Raw genomic sequence first — 19,833 nt, forward strand, 5'->3', positions numbered from 1 at the left:
TGCCCCGCCTCCTTTTGCCCCTGGATCCTCCCACCACTGGGCCCTGGGCCTGTAAAAGGTCCCCCCCCCCCGCCCCGAGATAAGAGGGTAGAATATCATCTGCCTCTGGGGGGGAGAGCAGAGATTCTGTTCTTTGCCAGGTTGATGTTTTATGTTTTTAATACTTTCTTGCGAGCTGCCTAGAGTGACTGGGGCATCCCAGTCAGATGGGCGGCATATTAATAACAATAATCACACACACACACCTGTGTGTTCAGTTTTCTCTACTGCATGTCACTCAGCGCTACAATTATACTGTCATGACAGCAGATCCAAGTATCCAGAGGGGTGCAAAGTGAATTTGGGGGGCGAGCAGAGGTGAGTTTTGTTGGATTTCTTGTAGAGAACCGGCTGGTTTATTTTAACACTCTCATCCTAACCCATGGGTGGGCAAATTAAGGCCCGGGGGATGGATCCGGCCCAATCACCTTCTAAATCCAGCCCGCAGATGGTCCGGGAATCAGTGTGTTTTTACATGAGTAGAATGTGTCCTTTTATTTAAAATGCATCTCTGGGTTGTTTGTGGGGCATAGGAATTCATTCATTATTATTATTTCCCCAAAATATAGTCCGCCCCCCCCCCACAAGGTCTGAGGGACAGTGGACCGGCCCCCTGCTGAAAAAGTTTGCTGACCCCTGTCCTAAACCTATGACCTTTGAAGCAAATGCTTTTAAATTTTTTGATAGGGTTAATTTTCAAGAATGCATGTTAAGCCTTAATTTGAATTTGATGTCAGCTGTGCTAGTACAGCTGGAAATTGGAAGGTCGTGCTTCCAGAGATTTTTTTAAAATGCCACCGCACAAGGAGACACTGGATCTTACAAAGCTGTTTTATACCAAGTCAAGACCATTGATCCATCTATCTTAGTAGTGCCCACACTGACTGGTAGCAAACAGTTTTCTCTCCCATCCATACCAGGAGATGCCCGGGATTCAACCTAGCACCTTCTGCATGCAAAACAGATTCTCTGCCTCTGATCTGTAAGGCTGTCCCCCCTTTTCATTGCATCTGTTGATATAACATCATGGTTAAGGGCATGAACGATGAAGTCCCCTGGTCCAGCCTTTCTTCCGCCATTAACTCGAGCGTTATCGAAGCCATTATTCTCTGTCTCACTCTTCCTTTCCATCTGCAATATGGGGAGGGGGTGATAGCTCTCTTTACCAGGATGCCTGTGAAACACTTTAGCTATTCAATATGTGGTGTTAGGGACGTGGGTGGTGCTGTGGGTTAAACCACAGAGCCTAGGACTTGCTGATCAGAAGGTTGGCAGTTCGAATCCCCGCGACGGGGTGAGCTCCCGTTGCTCGGTCCCTGCTCCTGCCAACCTAGCAGTTCAAAAGCACATCAAAGTTCAAGTAGATAAATAGGTACCGCTCTGGCAGGAAGGTAAACAGCGTTTCCGTGTGCTGCTCTGGTTCGCCAGAAGCGGCTTAGTCATGCTGGCCACATGACCCGGAAGCTGTATGCCGGCTCCCTCGGCCAGATGAGCACTACAACCCCAGAGTCTGCCACGACTGGACCTAATGGTCAGGGGTCCTTTTACCTTATGTGCAAATGACCTGCCACAGACCCATAGTTCCTTCTTTCAAGAAGGTTTACCAAGAAGTGTTTCTCCCCAAACTATCCAGGTCGTGCGCCTTCAGTTCCAGCACATTTAGATCTCAAGACCCTCGTGTTTCAGAGCTGTTGGTGGATGTATCTGCAAAACTGGTTACTGCAGCATTCTGAATTCTATTTTTCAAATGCTCAGGGAAACCTCCATGTCCAGATAAACTCTGTTTCAATACCACATGCTGCAGAAGCACAGAGAGCAGTTGTCAATCACATCCTGACTCTGGATTTCTGCACACATCTGTAGGCTGGATTAGATGGGCATATCAATATTTGACCTGGGCATCACAAAATCAGTGACAGCTTTCCTATCCTCTGACATCACTTCCAATTGCCACAGTTTTCCGAGGAAGCAATTCACATACAGTGGTACCTCGGGTTAAGAACTTGGTTCATTCTGGAGGTCCGTTCTTAACCTGAAACCGTTCTTAACCTGAGGTACCACTTAGCTAATGGGGCTTCACGCTGTTGCTGCACGATTTCTGTTTTCATCCTGAGGTAAAGTTCTTAACCTGAGGTACTTTTTCTGGGTTAGCGGAGTCTGTAACCTGAAGCGTCTGTAACCCGAGGTACCACTGTATTTAGCTGCAAGTCGCAAAGTAATGAATTATCAAGGGATGTATTAACAGGTGTGTGACTTGGTCCCAAAAGCCCGTGCCCTCTAGTCTACTGAAAATGGCGCTCTTGGGCAAATGGGAAAGGCGTGCGTGTTTCTGTTTGGAATATAGGGTGAAAAAGGCACTCCTGGCAAATCAATGCAAGGATCAAGCGCCAACACTGAATTCACATTTTTAAAACAGTGTGGGATGGGGCTTCACAAAACATTGCATCTTAACTAAATAAAAACAAAAGGTACGGCCTTGAAGTGCCACGGGAACACAAGCAAAGAGGAATATTAAATTATTGGGGGAGAGTTTCACATACAGGGCACTGCTATGTTCACGTGTCGTCATCGTCACCCCCTGCAACACACCTCACAATGAATATGCTCATGCATGGAGCCCTCATCAGTTCTTAAAGAATGACAGATTTACTTTAGTCCCAAGTTGTCACGGGCTTCAGAAGGTCATAATCCACACCTTGTCCTGATCAAGGGAATTAATAGCACCTCTCTATTCTGCCTTGGTCAGGCCACACCTGGAGTACTGTGTCCAGTTCTGGGCACCACAATTTAAGAAGGATATTGACAAGCTGGAACAAGTCCAGAAGAGGGCAGCCAAGATGAAAAGGGTCTGGAAACCAAGCCTTATGAGGAACGGTTGAGAAAACCAGAGACTTGAGAGGAGATATGGTAGCCATCTTCAGATATCGCAAGGGCTGTCAAAATGGAAGTTGGAGCAAGCTTGTTTTCTCCAGCTCTGAAGGCTAGGAACCGAACCAATGCCTTCAAGTTACACGAGATTCCAACTAAACATCAGGAAGACCTTTCTGACAGAGCTGTTGGACAGTGAAACGATCTCCCTCGGTGGAACAATATTGCATCAGTAACTTAATACCTAGTGCAGGCATAGGCAAACTCTGCCCTCCAGATGTTTTGGGACTACAACTCCCATCATCCCTAGCTAGCAGGACCAGTGGTCGGGGATGATGGGAATTGTAGTCTCAAAACATCTGGAGGGCAGAGTTTGCCTATGCCTGACCTAGCTAGTGGAGAGAGGTGAGATAGCCAGATAATAATAATAATAATAATAATAATAATAATAATAATAATAATAATAATAATAGTTTATTTCTACCCCGCCCATCTGGCTGGGTTTCTCCAGCCACTCTGGGCGGCTCCCAACAGAATATTAAAAACACAATAAAACGTCAAGCATTAAAAACTTCCCTAAATGGAGCAGCCTTCAGATGTCTTCTGAAAGTCAGATAGTTATTTATTTCCTTGACATCTGATGGGTGTTCCACAGGGTGGGCACCACTACCAAGAAGGCTCTCTCCCTGGTTCCCTGTAACCTCACATCTCACAGTGAGGGAACTGCCAGAAGGCCCTCAGCGCTGGACCTCAGTGAACGATGGGGGTGGAGACGCTCCTTCAGGTATACAGGGCTGAGGCCGTTCGCTGGTGTTTGAGGTGAACTCATGGCTCTTGGGGGCTGTCCACAACTGGAACCAGTTCACTGGCTGAAACTGGTTCCCCACCCTTGGATTCAGCCATGAGTTAGATATTGCGTGGGTGGAGTTCTCACATAGTTATTGTGTGCATAACCAACGCAGGATGAATCAAAGTGACCAAATTTAAACTGGAAATTGTTTGCCTTGGTTGACCCTAAGCCTTCTCCTTAGAAGAAGAGTTTGGATGTGATATCCCGCCTTTCACTCCCTTTTTAAGGAGTCTCAAAGCGGCTAACATTCTCCTTTCCCTTCCTCCCCCACAACAAACACTCTGTGAGGTGAGTGGGGCTGAGAGACTTCAGAGAAGTGTGACTAGCCCAAGGTCACCCAGCAGCTGCATGTGGAGGAGCAAGGAAGCGAACCCAGTTCACCAGATTACAAGACTACCGCTCTTAACCACTACACCACACTGGCTCTCTTAGACAGATTTTCCAAAGCAGAATTAAAAAAAAAAAAATTAAATCAAGGCATCAAAGCCATTGCCTATCTTTTCTTCAGATTTCCTGTCTTTCTTTCATTCTTTGACCTTATCTAGCCTTAAAAAAATGTAAATACATTCGGAAGTAAATATCTAAATAATTCCCTTGTGATATACAGTAAGTGGGGTTCCCCTCCACCATTTGTCCTGCCTCTTATGAGCAATCGGATTTAATTGTATTAAATTTTAATTTAAATAATCCATCGATAATATCAATTATAAAACAGATTTCCTCTCAAACAGAATTATTTTAATTTTATTCACTAACAGCATTCATATGCCACCCAGTCACAACGATCTCTGCGTAGCTTACCAAAAGCAATGCATTTCAAAATACAGAAATTATTTTAAACTGTAGCTCTGGTCTACTTAAAAGGGGGGAAAGGAGGCTTCCGAATCAGACTAAATTTAACTAATCAGACTAAATTTAACTAACTCACAGAATCGCTATTTTTTTAATCCCTGGCTCCTTTTTCGTGGTCATAAACGAAAGAAAAAAAACCAGTTTCTGAATCAAAGACGTAGCTTGATTTATTGTTTCAGGAGCAGGAAGCAAACACAAAATGTAAAGGCAAACCTAACGGAAAATGAAAAAGGTAAAGAAGTACCGGTTTCAGGGGAAACACCAGCGTCTTACCTCCAGCCTCCTTCGGTGTTTTACAAATGGCCTGGGGTTAAGATGGGCCCCAGCTGAGTCAATGAGTGAGGGGCAGTCAAATCCTAAGCGTACACTCCAGAACCACAAACCTACCTCTTTCCTGGAGGAGAGAATTGGTGCGTCCATCCCTCCTGTGGTAGGAAGGCCAGGATTCTGCTCACCTATGGGCCCTCCTTTCTCTTAAAATCTCACCACCCCCATTTTCCCCACCCGCACCTGCTCTTCCCAGCAAGTTGCTTTGGTTCTCTGTCTCGCCACTGGGTTGGTTCATCGGGGGGGGGGGGTGTCCCCTGGTGCCCGTGCTTTTGCAGTTCCCCCTGCCATCTGAAGCATCTGATGAGAAAGGAAAGTGCCATTCTAAACCTTGAGGCTTTGCCGCTGCTCCTCCATCTCCCCTGATGTCCTCCCTCCTTACACACCAGCGGGGAAGATACGGTACTTTGTAGAGAGAATAATAGGTCTGAATGGGTAACTTGTTGTGGGATGTAATCCGCTGAGAGCAGTCAAGCACAACATTCCTTGTTTTCCTAGAGTGGACATGTGGTGGAATGTTTGGTCCAGCCAGTCGAAAACTTCCTGTTTCCTCCTGGCTGGAACATTCTTCCTTTGCATGTGACTAGAGGTGGGCGTGACCTTACCTGTCCAGGTAACAAAAGGACAAGGCATGCTGCCACACTCTCTCTTTTTCCCTTCTTTCTTCGTTTGACCAGCTTCTAGCTTGGACTGCCCTGCTAGATTCTTAGCTAGCAGAGGCTGGGATCTTTCCTCCATATGGGGTAGATCCACATGTATATATTTGTAACTAAGTCTGCCTTCAGGGATCCAGCGTTGAACTGACATGAGTAAACAACTTTTATTGACTTTAAATAAGATTGTTGTGTGTTTATTCTTTTAAGAGGGATAAAAGGGAACTTACCAGGAACATACAATTCAATACAGTGGTACCTCAGGTTAAGAACTTAATTCGTTTCGGAGGTCCGTTCTTAACCTGAAACTGTTCTTAACCTGAAGACCACTTTAGCTAATGGGGCCTCCTGCTGCCGCTGCACTGCTGCTGCACGATTTCTGTTCTTATCCTGGAGCAAAGTTCTTAACTCAAGGTACTATTTCTGGGTTAGTGGAGTCTGTAACCTGAAGCGCCAGTAACCTGAAGCGTCTCTAACCCGAGGTACCACTGTACTGAATTGTATGATAGTGAGAGGCTTACACAAGCCTGCAACCAGCTATCTGCTGTGCGTGTTAAAATGGGAATGTAAACTCTGCTAAGTAAAGGAACTTGCTAGCGCATGTTAGGAAGGATATTAATAAACAATATGTCCTCTTCTGCCTCCCTGAACATTCCCACACTTGTAGGGGACTTCCCTTCTCCCCCTTCCATTGCTCCATCTGCTTTGGCTTTCTCCTTTCATTCCCCCCCAGCCTCCTCCTCTCCATCCAGGCTCCTCCCACCCATATGAGGTTATTAAGCCAAGGACTTCAGGATTATGCTCCCTGCCGCTTGGAAATAGCGCGGTGGTCCGGACAATCTAGGCCACATTTGCACCATGCATTTAAGCAGGGCCATGGTGCTTTAAAATGGCTTCCCCCAAAGGATTCTGGGAGCTGTAGTTTCTTAAGGCTGCTGAATTCTTAGGAGACCCCCTTTCTCCTCACAGAGCTACAGTTCTCAGAGTGGCTTAACCATAAGTCCCTCTTCACAGGGAACTGTAGTTCTGTGAGGGGAATAGGGAGTCCCCTACAACTCTCAGCGCCCTTAACAAATGACAGCTCCCAGGATCCTTTGGGGGAAGCCATGACTGTTGATGCTTTAAATGTGACCCTAGTCAGGAAACCACCATCCACTGATGGTACTCGCAGATTGGGAAGGGGTCACCTGCCAATTCTACCTGATGTCTAGGAATGGTACATGGTTTGATTGTTTGTTTATTGTACAGTCGTGCCTTGGCTCCCAAACGCCTTGCGACTCGAACATTTTGGCTCCCGAAGGCCACAAACCCAGAAGTGAGTGTTCCGGTTTGTGGACATTTTTTGGAAGCCGAACGTCCGACGCAGCTTCCAATTGAGTGCAGGAAGCTCCTGCAGCCAATCCAAAGCTGTCAACGTTTCCCTTTTTTTAAGGGAAATTCCCTTATTCCGAATAGGATTTCCCTTAAAAAAAGGAAGAAGTTGACAGCTATGAGCCAATCGGAAGCCGCGCCTTGGTTTTCGGAAGTCAAACAGACTTCCAGAGCAGATTCTGTTTGAGAACCAAGGTACGGCTGTATTTGTATCCTCATCTTTCTCTTCCAAACTCAAGATGGTCTATACAACAAGGTTTTATCCATTTCATCCTGCTAACAACCCTGTGAGATAGGTTAGGCTGACATGACAATTGGTCCCAGGTCACCGGCAAGCGTCATGGCTGAGTATCCATGTCCAAACCAGGCCAAGCCCAACACTCTATCCGGTACATTTGGCTCTCAACTACAGCAAAAGGGTTTGAAGTTTGAGTGAAAATGCCCTTTTTCCAGCCACCTTCCCTTCAAGCTCTAATTGTAGAAAGGATCTCACCATTTGCAGTTATGTGACAGGGTTTATCAAGGTTTCCCTTTCTTTGTTTTAGCCCAACACAGCAGGGACTTCACTGATTCGCTCCAGGACTGTAGCCACTGCCTTCTAGACCTACAGAATCGGGGGCAAATGGGTCACTCTTAATGGTTACAGCTGCAATGGGCAGCTGATAGCTTTCTCCAATGAGATGGGACATCTTATGTTGAATAAACTGCTTGCTACCACTGAAGTTTTTCCCGCAGTCCGGACATATGAATGACGTCTTCCCCGCGTGAACTCTCTGATGTGCAACAAGGTGCGAACTCACGCGAAAGCTTTTCCCGCATTCGGGGCACTGGTAAGGTTTCTCTCCCGTGTGGATTCTCTGGTGGATCATAAAGTGGGGTCGCTGGCTGAAGCGTTTCCCGCACTCCAAGCACATATACGGCTTCTCTCCCGTGTGAATCCGTTGGTGAATCACTAGGTTCATTTTGACGCTGAATTTCTTCCCGCAGTCAAGGCACTCGTAAGGTTTTTCTCCCGTGTGAATCACTCGATGTTTCGCCAGGTGAGAGTTCCGGCTAAAGGTTTTCCCACAGTCGGAACATCCATAGGGCCTGTCGCCTCTGTGGCTTCTCTGGTGCCTCTTGAGGGCTGAATTCTGAATGAACCTGTTCCCGCAGTCTGGGCAGACGTAAGGTTTCTCTCCTGTGTGTATTCTCAGGTGGTTAACCAGATGGGAACTGTACTTGAAGTTCTTTCCACAGTCGTGACATACGAGTGGCCTCTTAACCCTAGCGGGCCTTGTCTTTATCATGACATCTTTCTGAGATATGAAACTACCTGTTCCAGAAACGACTTGATCCTGGGCCTGCTCTGAGGGGTTTCTCTGCAAACTTCCCTGGTTCCGAATCTCTTTTTCCACTTGAGGATTGTGAGGGGAAACTCGTTGTATTCCAGGTGGTTCTAATGGCTCACAAACTTGCTGCTGAGGCGTCTTCTTCTTGCTCCTGCAAGGTATCCCTATAAGGATACGAAGAAGAAAAGGTTTAAGGGAGAGCATGTAAAATGTAGGGTAGAAACTGCAAATCCCTAAAACAGGGGCAATCTGTGCGCCAAGGAGAGCTGAGAGGGTTACAATTGCCAGAGTTCCCTGGGAAGAAGAATTGATTATTAAATTACTATGGGAATTGTGGCTCCTTGAGGGGCACAGGGGGTCTCAGGACCCTTAAGAAACTACAGCTCCCACAACTATTTGGGGGAAGCCGTAATTGTTTAGAGTGGTATTTTAGTGCTTAAATATATGGTGTGTATGTGACCATTATGCATGTGAAGTCCTCTGTGTGGGAACTGCAGTCAGAAAGTGCTAGTTGGTGCATGAAAGGGTTAAGACAGCAGAGCTGGATTCCTAGACACAGCTAGGTCATGCCTCCTCTTCTCTGACAAGGGAGGAAGTGAAGCCTTCTCTTCCTGTTCCGTCTCTCTCCTCACCACGTAACTGACAAAGGAAGATGTGTCTAAGCTTTGCTCCAAGCTTAGAGCATGAGTTTGAAGCTATCTTTTTGTATTTTCTACCTATTAGTGTTCTGCATGTGTTCTCCTTGGTGCCGCTTGGATAAAGGCATGAATCTGACCTTTGAAACATTTTGTAAGGAAAACATTTTAAACTTACTTAACACTGCAAGAGAGCAGAAAGAGGACAAAACTCCTCTGTTCATTGCCACGGGAGTTTCCCAGCAGACAAAATGGGATAAAAAGGTTTAACAGCCTACATTTAGCCACACTGTACCGCTGCTTGACTTCTATAAGTTTAAAAATGGCAACTGAGGGTTTTCCCCTGCTGAAGAGTGAGTTTAGCCCCACATTTTGAATCCAGGCACCCAGCTGGATTCTTTTGTTATTTACCCCATGCATGTGCGTTACAGGATCATAATATTTTCTTTCCATGCTCTGGACATTCTCTAGTGAGATATAACACGTCAGTGAATCAATTTTGTTATAACCCAAAGGAGAATGATTAACAGGCCTCGGAGGACAACATGTGAATGGGACAGTTAACCGCACTTCCCTACCATTATGAATTTTCTGATGTGTAATAAGGTTGGAGCTTTGGTTGAAGCCTTTCCCACAGTCAGGGCACTTGTGGCATTTTTCTCCAGTGTGGATTTTCCGATGCCGTATGAGGGCCGACTGGTAAATGAAGCTTTTCCCACAATCAAGGCAGGCGTAAGCCCTTTCCCCGGTGTGGATTCTCTGATGTTGAGTGAGGGCTGAGCTCTGACTGAATCTTTTCTCACAGCTGAGGCAGGCGTAGGGTTTCTCCCCAGTGTGGATCCTCTGATGCTGAGTCAGGGCTGAGCTCTGATTGAAGCTTTTCCCACAATCGTGGCACTGGTACGGCTTCTCTCCTGTGTGGATTCTCAGGTGTGCAGTGAGTGCTGATTTGTGACAGAAGCTTTTCCCGCACTTGGGACAGGAATCCTTCCTTTCTCCCATGTCAACCGGATGACATTTCGCAGTGCTGATGCTCCTTTTGAACTGGGCTGTTTCGCCCGACTTCTCCTCTGGTTGTTTCTCCTCCTTGTGGCAGGGATTGGGACTTGGAGATTCCCTCTCCCGGGAATATTTCAGCAATCTCCCACAAGGCTCCGTGGATTTAAGGTTTCCTTGTTGATAGCATCCACCTGCAAAGAAAGAGTCTGGACATTAGGCAATATGGTGGAACTAACAGCAGAAAAGGAACAGCAAAGTCAGGTTTTCTCTGCCCTCTCCACTCTCCCTGCACCTGCCTCAAATCTGCTTTGGATGTTTGGAGGACCCCTAGGAATAGATTTAGGGGTGCAGGCAGAGGAGGTGGGGGAATTTCCATTGCACAGCCAAGAGGATTTGTGCCAGCAGAAGCCCTTTGTTGGCTACCACCCTCCATATTGCCCTCCATAATAATAAACAAATAATAATAATAATAATAATAATAATAATAATTATTATTATTATTATTATTATTATTATTATTATTATTATTTTATTTATACAGCGCCCATCTGGCTGGGTTTCCCCAGCCACTCTGGGCGGCTCCCAACAGAACACTAAAAACAGAATAAAACTTCAAACATTAAAAACTTCCCTAAACAGGGCTGCCTTCAGATGTCTTCTAAAATTCAAATAGTTGTTTATTTCCTTGACATCTGATGGCAGGGCGTTCCACAGGGCGTGTGCCACCACTGAGAAGGCCCTCTGCCTGTTTCCCTGTAACCTCACTTCTCGCAGGGAGGGAACCGCCAGAAGGCCCTCGGAGTTGGACCTCAGTGTCCAGGCTGAACGATGGGGGGTGGAGACGCTCCTTCAGCTGTACTGGGCCCCATTCTGGATTAATTTTAGTTTCTGGGTCACCTACAAAGGTGACAAACACCCAAGGCAGCCTTCACGATCCCCACCATTGTCAATAAAGCTAAGAAGTAGCAGAGGAAAACAAATCCAGTTCAAGATGCCAGGGCTCAAGTGTTTAATAAGGGAAGAGATAACAGGCAGGATACTTACTCAGTGAAGCCCAGCGCTCGTAATTCTCCCGCATGACGTCCCAGTAAAGCGCTCTCTTGCTCGCATCCAGCAAGGCCCACTCCTGCTCGTTGAAATACACAGCCACCTCCTCAAAAGCCACCTGCATTTTAAAGGGTTGGTGTTGGTCATCAATAGGAGTATAGCATCTAGATCAAGGGAAGTAATAGTGCCACTGTATTCTGCTCTGGTCAGACCTCACCTGGAGTACTGTGTCCAGTTCTGGGCACCACAATTCAAGAAGGACACTGACAAACTGGAACGTGTCCAGAGGAGGGCAACCAAAATGGTCAAAGGCCTGGAAACGATGCCTTATGAGGAACGGCTAAGGGAGCTGGGCATGTTTAGCCTGGAGAAGAGGAGGTTAAGGGTGATATGATAGCCATGTTCAGATATATAAAAGGATGTCACATAGAGGAGGGAGAAAGGTTGTTTTCTGCTGCTCCAGAGAAGCGGACAAGGAGCAATGGATCCAAACTACAAGAAAGAAAATTCCACCTAAACATTAGGAAGAACTTCCTGACAGTAAGAGCAGTTCGACAGTGGAATTTGCTGCCAAGGAGTGTGGTGGAGTCTCCTACTTTGGAGGTCTTTAAGCAGAGGCTTGACAACCATATGTCAGGAGTGCTCTGATGGTCTTTCCTGCTTGGCAGGGGGTTGGACTCGATGGCCCTTGTGGTCTCTTCCAACTCTATGATTCTATGATTCTATGTGTTTGTGTAAATGTGTGTGTGTGTGTGTGTGTGTGTGTGTGTGTATACACACATATATATAAAGAATTCCTCCTCTGCCACTACCCAGAATTAAGGTTCTTTTTCTTTGTTTCCACCCTCTTCCCCTGCATCAAGAGTCTCAGCACAGGGCTACTTCCAACAGCCTTGTAAGAAACTCCTTCAGTGCTTGGCATTGAAAGTCACCTCTGCTGCCTAGGAAGCCCATCAAATAACTTGTTTTTGCAGATCTGAAACTGGTCTACGCTTGTAGTGCAGACATCCCTGTATAGACCTACACTGGCTTAACTGACCTGGCATGTGGAAAACTCCCTTCCTGTGTTCCTTTCACAAGCAGGCAAAGACTTTTTTTTTTTGTTCCAGTAGGCCTTTAGTCACTAACTGGCATTTGAGGCAGGATGAGTGCTATTCTTAAAAAAAAAAAAGAAGAAGTTGAAAATGTTTTCAGTGCTGTTTTCAATATTACTGGGGTTTTTTTAATACAGTGGTACCTCAGTTTCCGAACGTAATCTGTTCCGGAAGACCGTTCGAGTTCCGAAACATTCAGAAACCGAGGTGCAAAGGGTGGTCTGCAAATTTAATAGAGAAAATTGAGAAACATATGCACTCAGTGGAAGCCGTTTGACTTCCGAGGTGTGTTCAGAAATGGAAGCATTTATTTCTGGGTTTATGGTGTTTGAGTTCCGAAACGTTTGTCAAAGGAGACGTTCGAAAACCAAGGTACCGCTGTATTTATATCCTTGTGTGCTTTCAGTTGCATCTGCTTTAACTGCTGCTCGCACCCTGTGATTTATCATCTTGTGAAAGTGTTGCAGCCACAGGATAATCATCTCCCCCGTGGGGAAGGTCCTGGGTTCAATTCCTGGTGTCTTCAGGTACAGCTCTGGAACGTTCCTCCCTTAAGCCCTGGAGGCCCTCTGCCAATCAGCATAGATGATATTGAGCTAGATGAACCAATGGCCTGACTCGGTATAAGACAGTCTTCTAGCCTCCTCCTTCTCCTTACAACTACAAATCCCAGAGCGCTTTAGGGAAGCAATGACATAAAACAGTAGAAATCCGGGTCAGGACTGCAGCATATACAATACCCTAAGTTCTCAACCAGGCTGCCCCTGGTCTGTCTTCTTTCACGTAGGTGAAAAGGAAATAATGAGGCACCTATTTTCTTTCAACACGTGTATACATAGAAAATATATATATATATATATATATATATATATATATATATATATATATATATATTCTGTCTTACAATTTAGAATATTCATTTAGATAACCTTAAAATATCAATGTCTTTCCTTCTTCTCTTTCCATAATTCATTTTGCATAGCATAAATCCCTGCATATTTTATATAAACTAAACCATTCAGAATTCCATTGTTTCTTCCATCAAAACTTATTTACACTGTTGAATTTATCTTAATGCTGCCAATGTTTTCAAGTATACACAATTATCCCCCATATATTCAATAAACATTTCCCAGTCTTCTTTAAACGAAGGTTCTTCTCGTTCTCTTATTCTATAAGTTAAGATCCGCAAGCTGCACATATTCCAACAGTTTAAGTTGCCATTCTTCTTTATATGGGGCCTCACTCGTTTTCCATTTTGGGGCAAACGAAACACAGGCCACCGTAGTGGCGTACATAAATAACCTTTTTTGACACCGGGAATTTCCATCTGAATTATCCCCAACAAAAAAAGACTCTGTTGGGGGTTTTTTGAAAGGTGCTTTTAAACATTTTTTTCCAAGTCATTATAAATTATTTCCCAAAACTATTTTACCCTTTTACAGGTCCACCACCATGTGAAAGAACATAAACTCGACACATAGCTGTCAACCTTTCCCCTTTTTAAAGGGAAATTCCCTTATTCCAAATAGGATTTCCCTTTAAAAAAGGGAAAAGTTGACAGCTATGCCTCGACCTCATTACATCTCCAGATGTAGATGTTACACTTGCATATTTCCTGTCCACTTCATGGAACAGGCCCACCTGCAGATTCCGGCCTACCTGGGGAATTTCCATGGTGACAGGAGAATGGGAGGGTGCCAGAGGAAGCCAAGATGAAATCCTGCCATCTGTTGGGGTGAGGAGGACACCTGGAGATTAGAGAAGAGCCGTCTGTCTACACATCATGCCTCATGACTTTGCTCCCCACTATCTTTCTTTTAAGGAAACACCTCCATGAGACCAAAACCCTGTAGTAGCATCCTGCCTCTACCTATCAGACCTAGACCCTAACCCATTCCAAAGCAGTTTGAAGGGGTTTGGCACATACAACCTATGGCAGGCATAGGCAAACTCCGGCCCTCCAGATGTTTTGGAACTACAATTCCCATCATCCCTAGCTAACAGGACCAGTGGTCAGGGATGATAGGAGTTGTAGTCTCAAAAAATCTGGAGGGCTGGAGTTTGCCTATGCCTGCCCTATGGGGTGTCTTGATTTATAGGCGCAAATGAGGGTTTGTGAGGGTGGTTTGGTGCAGGGATACCAAAGAAGGGTGTCAAAAACGTCAGGGTGATCCATTCCAGGGCTTTATTAGAAGGAAGTGTAGACTCACAACACAGGACTCAGCTACCTTCGTAAAGAAAAAGCGCTTTATGTGCGTTATAACACTGTGACACACCAGATGGCGCTGTGGAGTCCTGTCTTTCGCCAAGGTGATTTCCCTTTGCAGAGTTTACAACGCGTTTAACCAAATCATAGAATCATAGAGTTGGAAGAGACCACAAGGGCCATCGAGTCCAACCCCCTGCCAAGCAGGAAACATGACTAAGCTGCTTCTGGCGAACCAGAGCAGTGCATGGAAACGCCATTTACCTTCCCGCCGGAGCGGTACCTATTTATCTACTTGCACTTTGAAATGCTTTCGAACTGCTAGGTTGGCAGGGGCAGGGATCGCTTTTTTGATGTGTGATCCAGCCACAGCCTGGAGAGCATTGCTGCCTTTACAGACCCAGGACGGACACCACACCAGGGAGAAAGTGGCATGACTCGTCTGCACCTGGGAAAGCATTTATGCATTACTTATATCAGGACAGCATAAGCCAATCGGGCCAGAACCTCGCATTGATTCACCTGCCGAGGAAGGCATAGGTGGCAAGACTCCAAGTCTTGCAGATAGCTCCCCTCCCGAGAGTAATAACCATGCGTCTCAGGCCCACAGATAAGCATGGCATCAAAGCAAGCCAATTGGCATATATCAAGGAAAGTGGATAAACATATGTGAGCACATTCTTACAGCAACTACCAGTTAGTCTCGGGATTGTCTTGACTACCAAGATGGTGTCCGCAGACCTTCCGGAACATTTGCTTCTACACACATGGATAAAAGCTATTCCCAAATTGTCCATCACAAACCAACAGGGCACCTAAAACAGCATGGGGGCTACACAGAGCAAGTGTCGTTCTCAAAAGCTGTGGTTGCCAGACAGATTTTGCATCCACACTGTGGGTGTCTCTCAATGCAAACCCCGTAGTTTCTCTGACGTGTAAGAAGGATTGCAGATTACCTCCTTTGGGGAACTGTTTAGCACTGTTTTGCTGCTGCAAAGGGCAAAAGCTCAGCTTCTTCACTCACACAAACCATGACGGATTCTGCAGGTGCCCATGAGCAAGAAAGGTTGGTGGTTCAAATCCACACAACAGGGTGAGCTCCCGTTGCTCTGTTTCAGCTCCTGACAACCTAGCAGTTCAAAAGCGCGCCAGTGCAAGTAGATAAATAGGTACCACTGCGGTGGGAAGGTAAACAGCGTTTCTGTGAGCTCTGGCTTCTGTCACTGTGTCTCATTGCGCCAGAAGTGGTTTAGTCCTGCTGGCCACGTGACCCAGAAAGCTGTTTGTGGACAAACGCCGGCTACCTCGGCCTGAAAGTGAGATGAGTGCCGCAACCCCATAGCCGCCTTTGACTGGACTTAACTGTCCAGGGGTCCTTTACCTTTACCTAGCCCTTCTGATTTAAAGTGCATAATAAAAAAGAAAAACTCTGTCTCCACAGATCATCATCATAAAGATGATCCTTTATGCCTATTGTTTATAACCTGTCCTGAGCCTTAATAATAACAATTGTATTATCTATACCTCGCCCATCTGGCTGGGTTTACCCAGCCACTCTGGACGGCTTACAGCATATACAGAACATAGTAAAACATTCCTTAGAATAGGAATGAGTGTAAGATTGTACTAACAAAATTAATGTATGGCTCTGGTGCGTTTTAGAACATCCAGAAAGATAAAGAACCGGGTTTCTTTTAACTTGCTTGCTGGGTCCTTGAAAAAACAACAATAATCCTGCATGCATCTGACAAACCCAAGCTTTTAACACTAGAGAACTTACCGAGTGAAGTCAGGTGCTCATAGTTCGCCTGCATGACATCCCAATATAAGGCTCTCTCGTTTGCATCCAGCAAGGCCCATTCCTGCTCAGTGAAATACACAGCCACCTCCTCCAAAGTCACCTGCATAGTGTAGAGTCAATAGATATCATTTTAAACCATCACAATCCCGTTTTCTTTTTCTTTTTTAAATAATATTTATTGAAACACAATTTTTTTAAAAATTACACAGAAAAAAGACATTACAAAAAAGAGAAAAAAGACAAAAACACAAAAAGAAAAAGAGAAAATAAAACCATCACTTTCAAATTCTCCAATTTCCGTTACCTTCTTTCCATGACCTCCTCCTCCTCCCATCTCTTGTATCTTAATTAATAATTGTCACAGCAAATCCTTTCCATAATCTATAATATTTTATCGCTACGTTACCTTACTCTATTATCATCTTGTCTTATAAAAGCGACCTTGGAGCTTAAAACTTAAATCTTTTTTGCCAACTTCTCATAACCATTACCTTTTTGCCAGATTCTTTAGACATTTTAACAAGAGCCCACAATCCCGTTTTCTTTCCACCCTTGTGTTTTTCTTCCCTGACCCAGAGCCCAGCCCTCCTACAGAAAACTGCCTACCTGGGGAAGTGCCATGATGCTGGATGAATGGGGCGGTGCCAAAAGGAAGCCAAAATGAAATTCTGCCGCCTCTCAGGGTCAGAAGGGTTCCTGGAGATTTACCACCCGAGGCAGCTGCTTCAGTCTGCCTAAGGGTGGGTGGGGCTCGCCTTGGTGGGGTTTGTACTCTACCCTGAGTTCCTAGAGGCAGGATAAAAAGATGTTAAATTGAGGAAATGGATAAACAAAAGGCAGAAATCCTTCAAGAAATGCAACTAGAGAATAAAAACAAGGCACACACACATTATTACACTATTTCCCCCCCAAATACAGTTTTGTCTGTACTGATGTGAAGAAGATGCTACTAACCAGAGGTGGGAAATATGCAGTCCTGTTGCTTTTCACAGCTCCTTTTTGCACCAGAAGCTCAGCCCTTCTGTTTTGCCTATGCCTCTTTTCATTCAAAATCACAGCTACAGAAGCCAGGGGAGTTTTCGGTCTGGAGCAACAGGGCACCCCTCCTCCTTCCTGGCTGCAAAGAAGGCTGGCGCTAAGATGGTTCTTGCAAATCCCCTTTTGGAAGGTGCAGCCGCTGCCTCAGCTAAACCCAGTTCCACCTCTGCCTGCAGAGCAGGGTTGTGTGAGAAGAGAGGGTTGCCTCTCTTTCCTGCTTTGCAAACACCAGAGCCCTCTGCTGTCAATGTACAATCATGGCACTGGTTGTGAGGGAATTTGCTTTTGACAGCCCTCCTTATTTTTGCACTGGCTTCTGAAATGGGTGGAGGGTGGTTGCCTATTTGTTTAAATTTAAAATGTACACACTCTTTCCACCCTCCAAGGGTGTAAGATAGCTTCATCACATATGTAAATGTCCCACTGATTGTCTTCATTCAGTCATTACTGCACCAGAACAGCTGCAAATGAAACAGATTTGGCAGTATTTACTATCTGGCTAGGCAGCTCTGACTGGGGGGAAAAGGGGTGGAAAAACAAGAGATCAATGCAACTACAATACCAGGAAAGATGCTACAGCAAATTATAAATCAGTCAGCCAGTCTGTAAACATCTTGAAAACAATGCTGTGATTAGTAGAAGAAAGCATTGGTTTGTCAAGAATTCTGTCTCCCTCGCTCTCTTTTTAAAATTAGGTTACTCACCGGTTGGGAAAATGCTGAAAACATAGGAAACCCGCACTTTCAGGTGAGAAACAAAAGTTGTCCTGTAGTTTGATTTCCAGAGTATATACAGATTAATAATGAAGTGAAAAAACTTACAATGCCCAATTAAAATGATCCAGGTTTGCATTTGTTCGTGTGACTGATTTCATTTAATCATGCATTAAATGCTGACAGTCCTGATTAAGGGAAGAACTTTCAAAAACACCTTTTTTCTGGAAAGATCTTAAAATAGTCAAGTGCGATTTATGGTCTTTTCCAGACACCTTCCACAGTATTCACACCAGTATTCACACTTCTGATTTGGGAAGCAGTGGACACATATTATCAACAGTCCATACCTACCCTGTCATTTCTTGTGAAATACTGCATTTTGAAGGGATGTCCTATTCCATTATTATTATTATGCTATTTATTCCCCGCCCATCTGACGGGGTTGCCCCAGCCACCCTGGGCGGCTTCCAACATATATAAAAACATAATAAAACATTAAACATTAAAAAAACCTTCCCTTTACTGTACAGGGCTGCCTTCAGATGGCTCAAGGTCACATAACTTCATACCCTCCAACATTTCTCTGATGAAAAGAGGGACATTATATTATTATTATTATTATTATTATTATTATTATTATTATTATTATTATTTCACAGGTGTCATGGATTCTTCATCTGTCATGGATGCTTTAGCTGAGATTTGTGCAATTCAGGGGGTTGGACTAGATGACCCTTGGGTCCCTTCCAACTCTAAGATTCTATGATGATGATGATGATTTTACTATTTATACTCATAAAGGTAAAGATAAAGGGACCCCTGACCATTAGGTCCAGTCGTGACCAACTCTGGGGTTGCGGCACTCATCTCGCTTTATTGGCCGAGGGAGCCGGCATACAGCTTCTGGGTCATGTGGCCAGCATGACTAAGCCGCTTCTGGCAAACCAGAGCAGCGCACGGAAACGCCATTTACATTCCCGCCAGAGCAGTACCTGTTTATCTACTTGCACTTTGATGTGCTTTTGAACTGCTAGGTTGACAGGAGCAGGGACCGAGAAAGCTCAGCCCGTCGCGGGGATTCAAACCGCCAACCTTCTGATTGGCAAGCCCTAGGCTCTGTGTTTTATGTTAAGTTGTGGGTGAACATATCAGACGACACAGCGATTCTTCAAACAGCTCTTGTTTATTCACAGGCCAGAACAGAACTGAACTGAAGGGTTCAGCCAGCCTGCTTATATAGAGCTCCACTAGAACGCAACAGTAGCCACTTTCTGTAACTATCCAATCACTGAACGTCACTTTCAATCCCTTATTTGCATATGTGGACCTGAGTGAAAACTATCTACAGCATCCCCCTGCTGGCCCAGGGTGAGAACCTCAGTACATAACAGTTTAACCCACAGCGCCACCCGCGTCCCATATTTATACTCATAGGGACATTCTATTCTATTGTTGTTGTTGTTCTATTCTGTTGTTGTTGTTGTTGTTGTTGTTGTTGTTGTTGTTGTTGTTGTTGTTGTTGTTGTTCTATTCTCTTCTTCTTCTTCTTATTCTATTCTATTCTATTCTGTTGTTGTTGTTGTTGTTGTTGTTGTTGTTGTTGTTGTTGTTGTTGTTGTTGTTGTTGTTGTTGTTGTTGTACTATTTATACCCCACTCACCCAACAGGGTTGCCGCATCCACTTAGGGAAGCTTCCAACATATATAAAAACACAGTAAATCAAAATATTAAAAAATAATAATAATTAACCCCTTCCCTATACAGGGCTGCCTTCAGATGGTTCCGGTGTCCCACACCCTCTGAAAACAGGGACATCTTCACCCCCAGCCAGTGGCCGGTCCTCGATCGGCGCTTCCCCGGCCTCCCGCCAGCAGAGGCCGCTGTTGGCTGCGGAGGCGAGAACCCTCCGCCTGCCCCCGTTTCCTGCCTCTCTCGCTCTCCTCGCTCCCCGCTCCGAAGCCTCGGTCAGCGGCGGACTTCCGGCCTCGGCAGCTGCGCGGCCA

At 45.2% G+C, this 19,833-nt stretch overlaps 1 protein-coding gene and 1 long non-coding RNA gene across 6 annotated transcripts in view; one reads left to right on the forward strand and one right to left on the reverse strand.

Moving 5' to 3' along the window:
- The window catches only part of LOC308581329, a 112,451-nt gene that overhangs the window by 43,216 nt on the left and 49,402 nt on the right, over positions 1 to 19,833 (forward strand). The window lies entirely within an intron of this gene.
- On the reverse strand, positions 4,751 to 18,134 carry LOC308580599 (uncharacterized protein). 5 transcript variants are annotated; one of them, XR_014004837.1, is made up of 8 exons: positions 17,031 to 18,133; positions 16,683 to 16,862; positions 16,056 to 16,176; positions 13,727 to 13,817; positions 10,970 to 11,091; positions 9,505 to 10,116; positions 7,075 to 8,455; positions 4,751 to 6,976 (listed from the first exon to the last, which is right to left on the reverse strand). XR_014004837.1 is itself a non-coding variant. In XM_081182494.1 (7 exons), exons 2-7 carry the CDS (start codon positions 16,695 to 16,697, stop codon positions 7,524 to 7,526), a joined length of 1,869 nt encoding a protein of 622 aa, XP_081038620.1. In that variant the 5' UTR covers positions 16,698 to 16,862; positions 17,031 to 18,134; the 3' UTR covers positions 4,751 to 7,523. The 5 variants fall into 5 exon arrangements, 4 of the variants coding, with proteins under 4 accessions (XP_081038620.1, XP_081038619.1, XP_081038618.1 ...); XM_081182494.1 differs by having other exon boundaries at positions 4,751 to 8,455; positions 10,970 to 11,090; positions 13,729 to 13,796; positions 17,031 to 18,134; XM_081182493.1 differs by having other exon boundaries at positions 4,751 to 8,455; positions 10,970 to 11,090; positions 13,729 to 13,817.

Source organism: Podarcis bocagei (genome assembly GCF_964188305.1).
Source record: "Podarcis bocagei genome assembly, chromosome: 2".
NCBI lineage: Eukaryota > Metazoa > Chordata > Lepidosauria > Squamata > Lacertidae > Podarcis > Podarcis bocagei.

Bases quoted from the DNA above. Each gene is read 5' to 3' on its own strand.
- LOC308580599 (XM_081182492.1), bottom strand. The intron at 13,818-16,055 runs GTAAGTTCTCTA...TCTAATCTCCAG, and splicing joins TGAGCACCTGACTTCACTCG to GTGTCCTCCTCACCCCAACA. The intron at 11,092-13,726 runs AGGCCGGAATCT...CTTTAAAATGCA, and splicing joins ACCATGGAAATTCCCCAGGT to GGTGGCTTTTGAGGAGGTGG.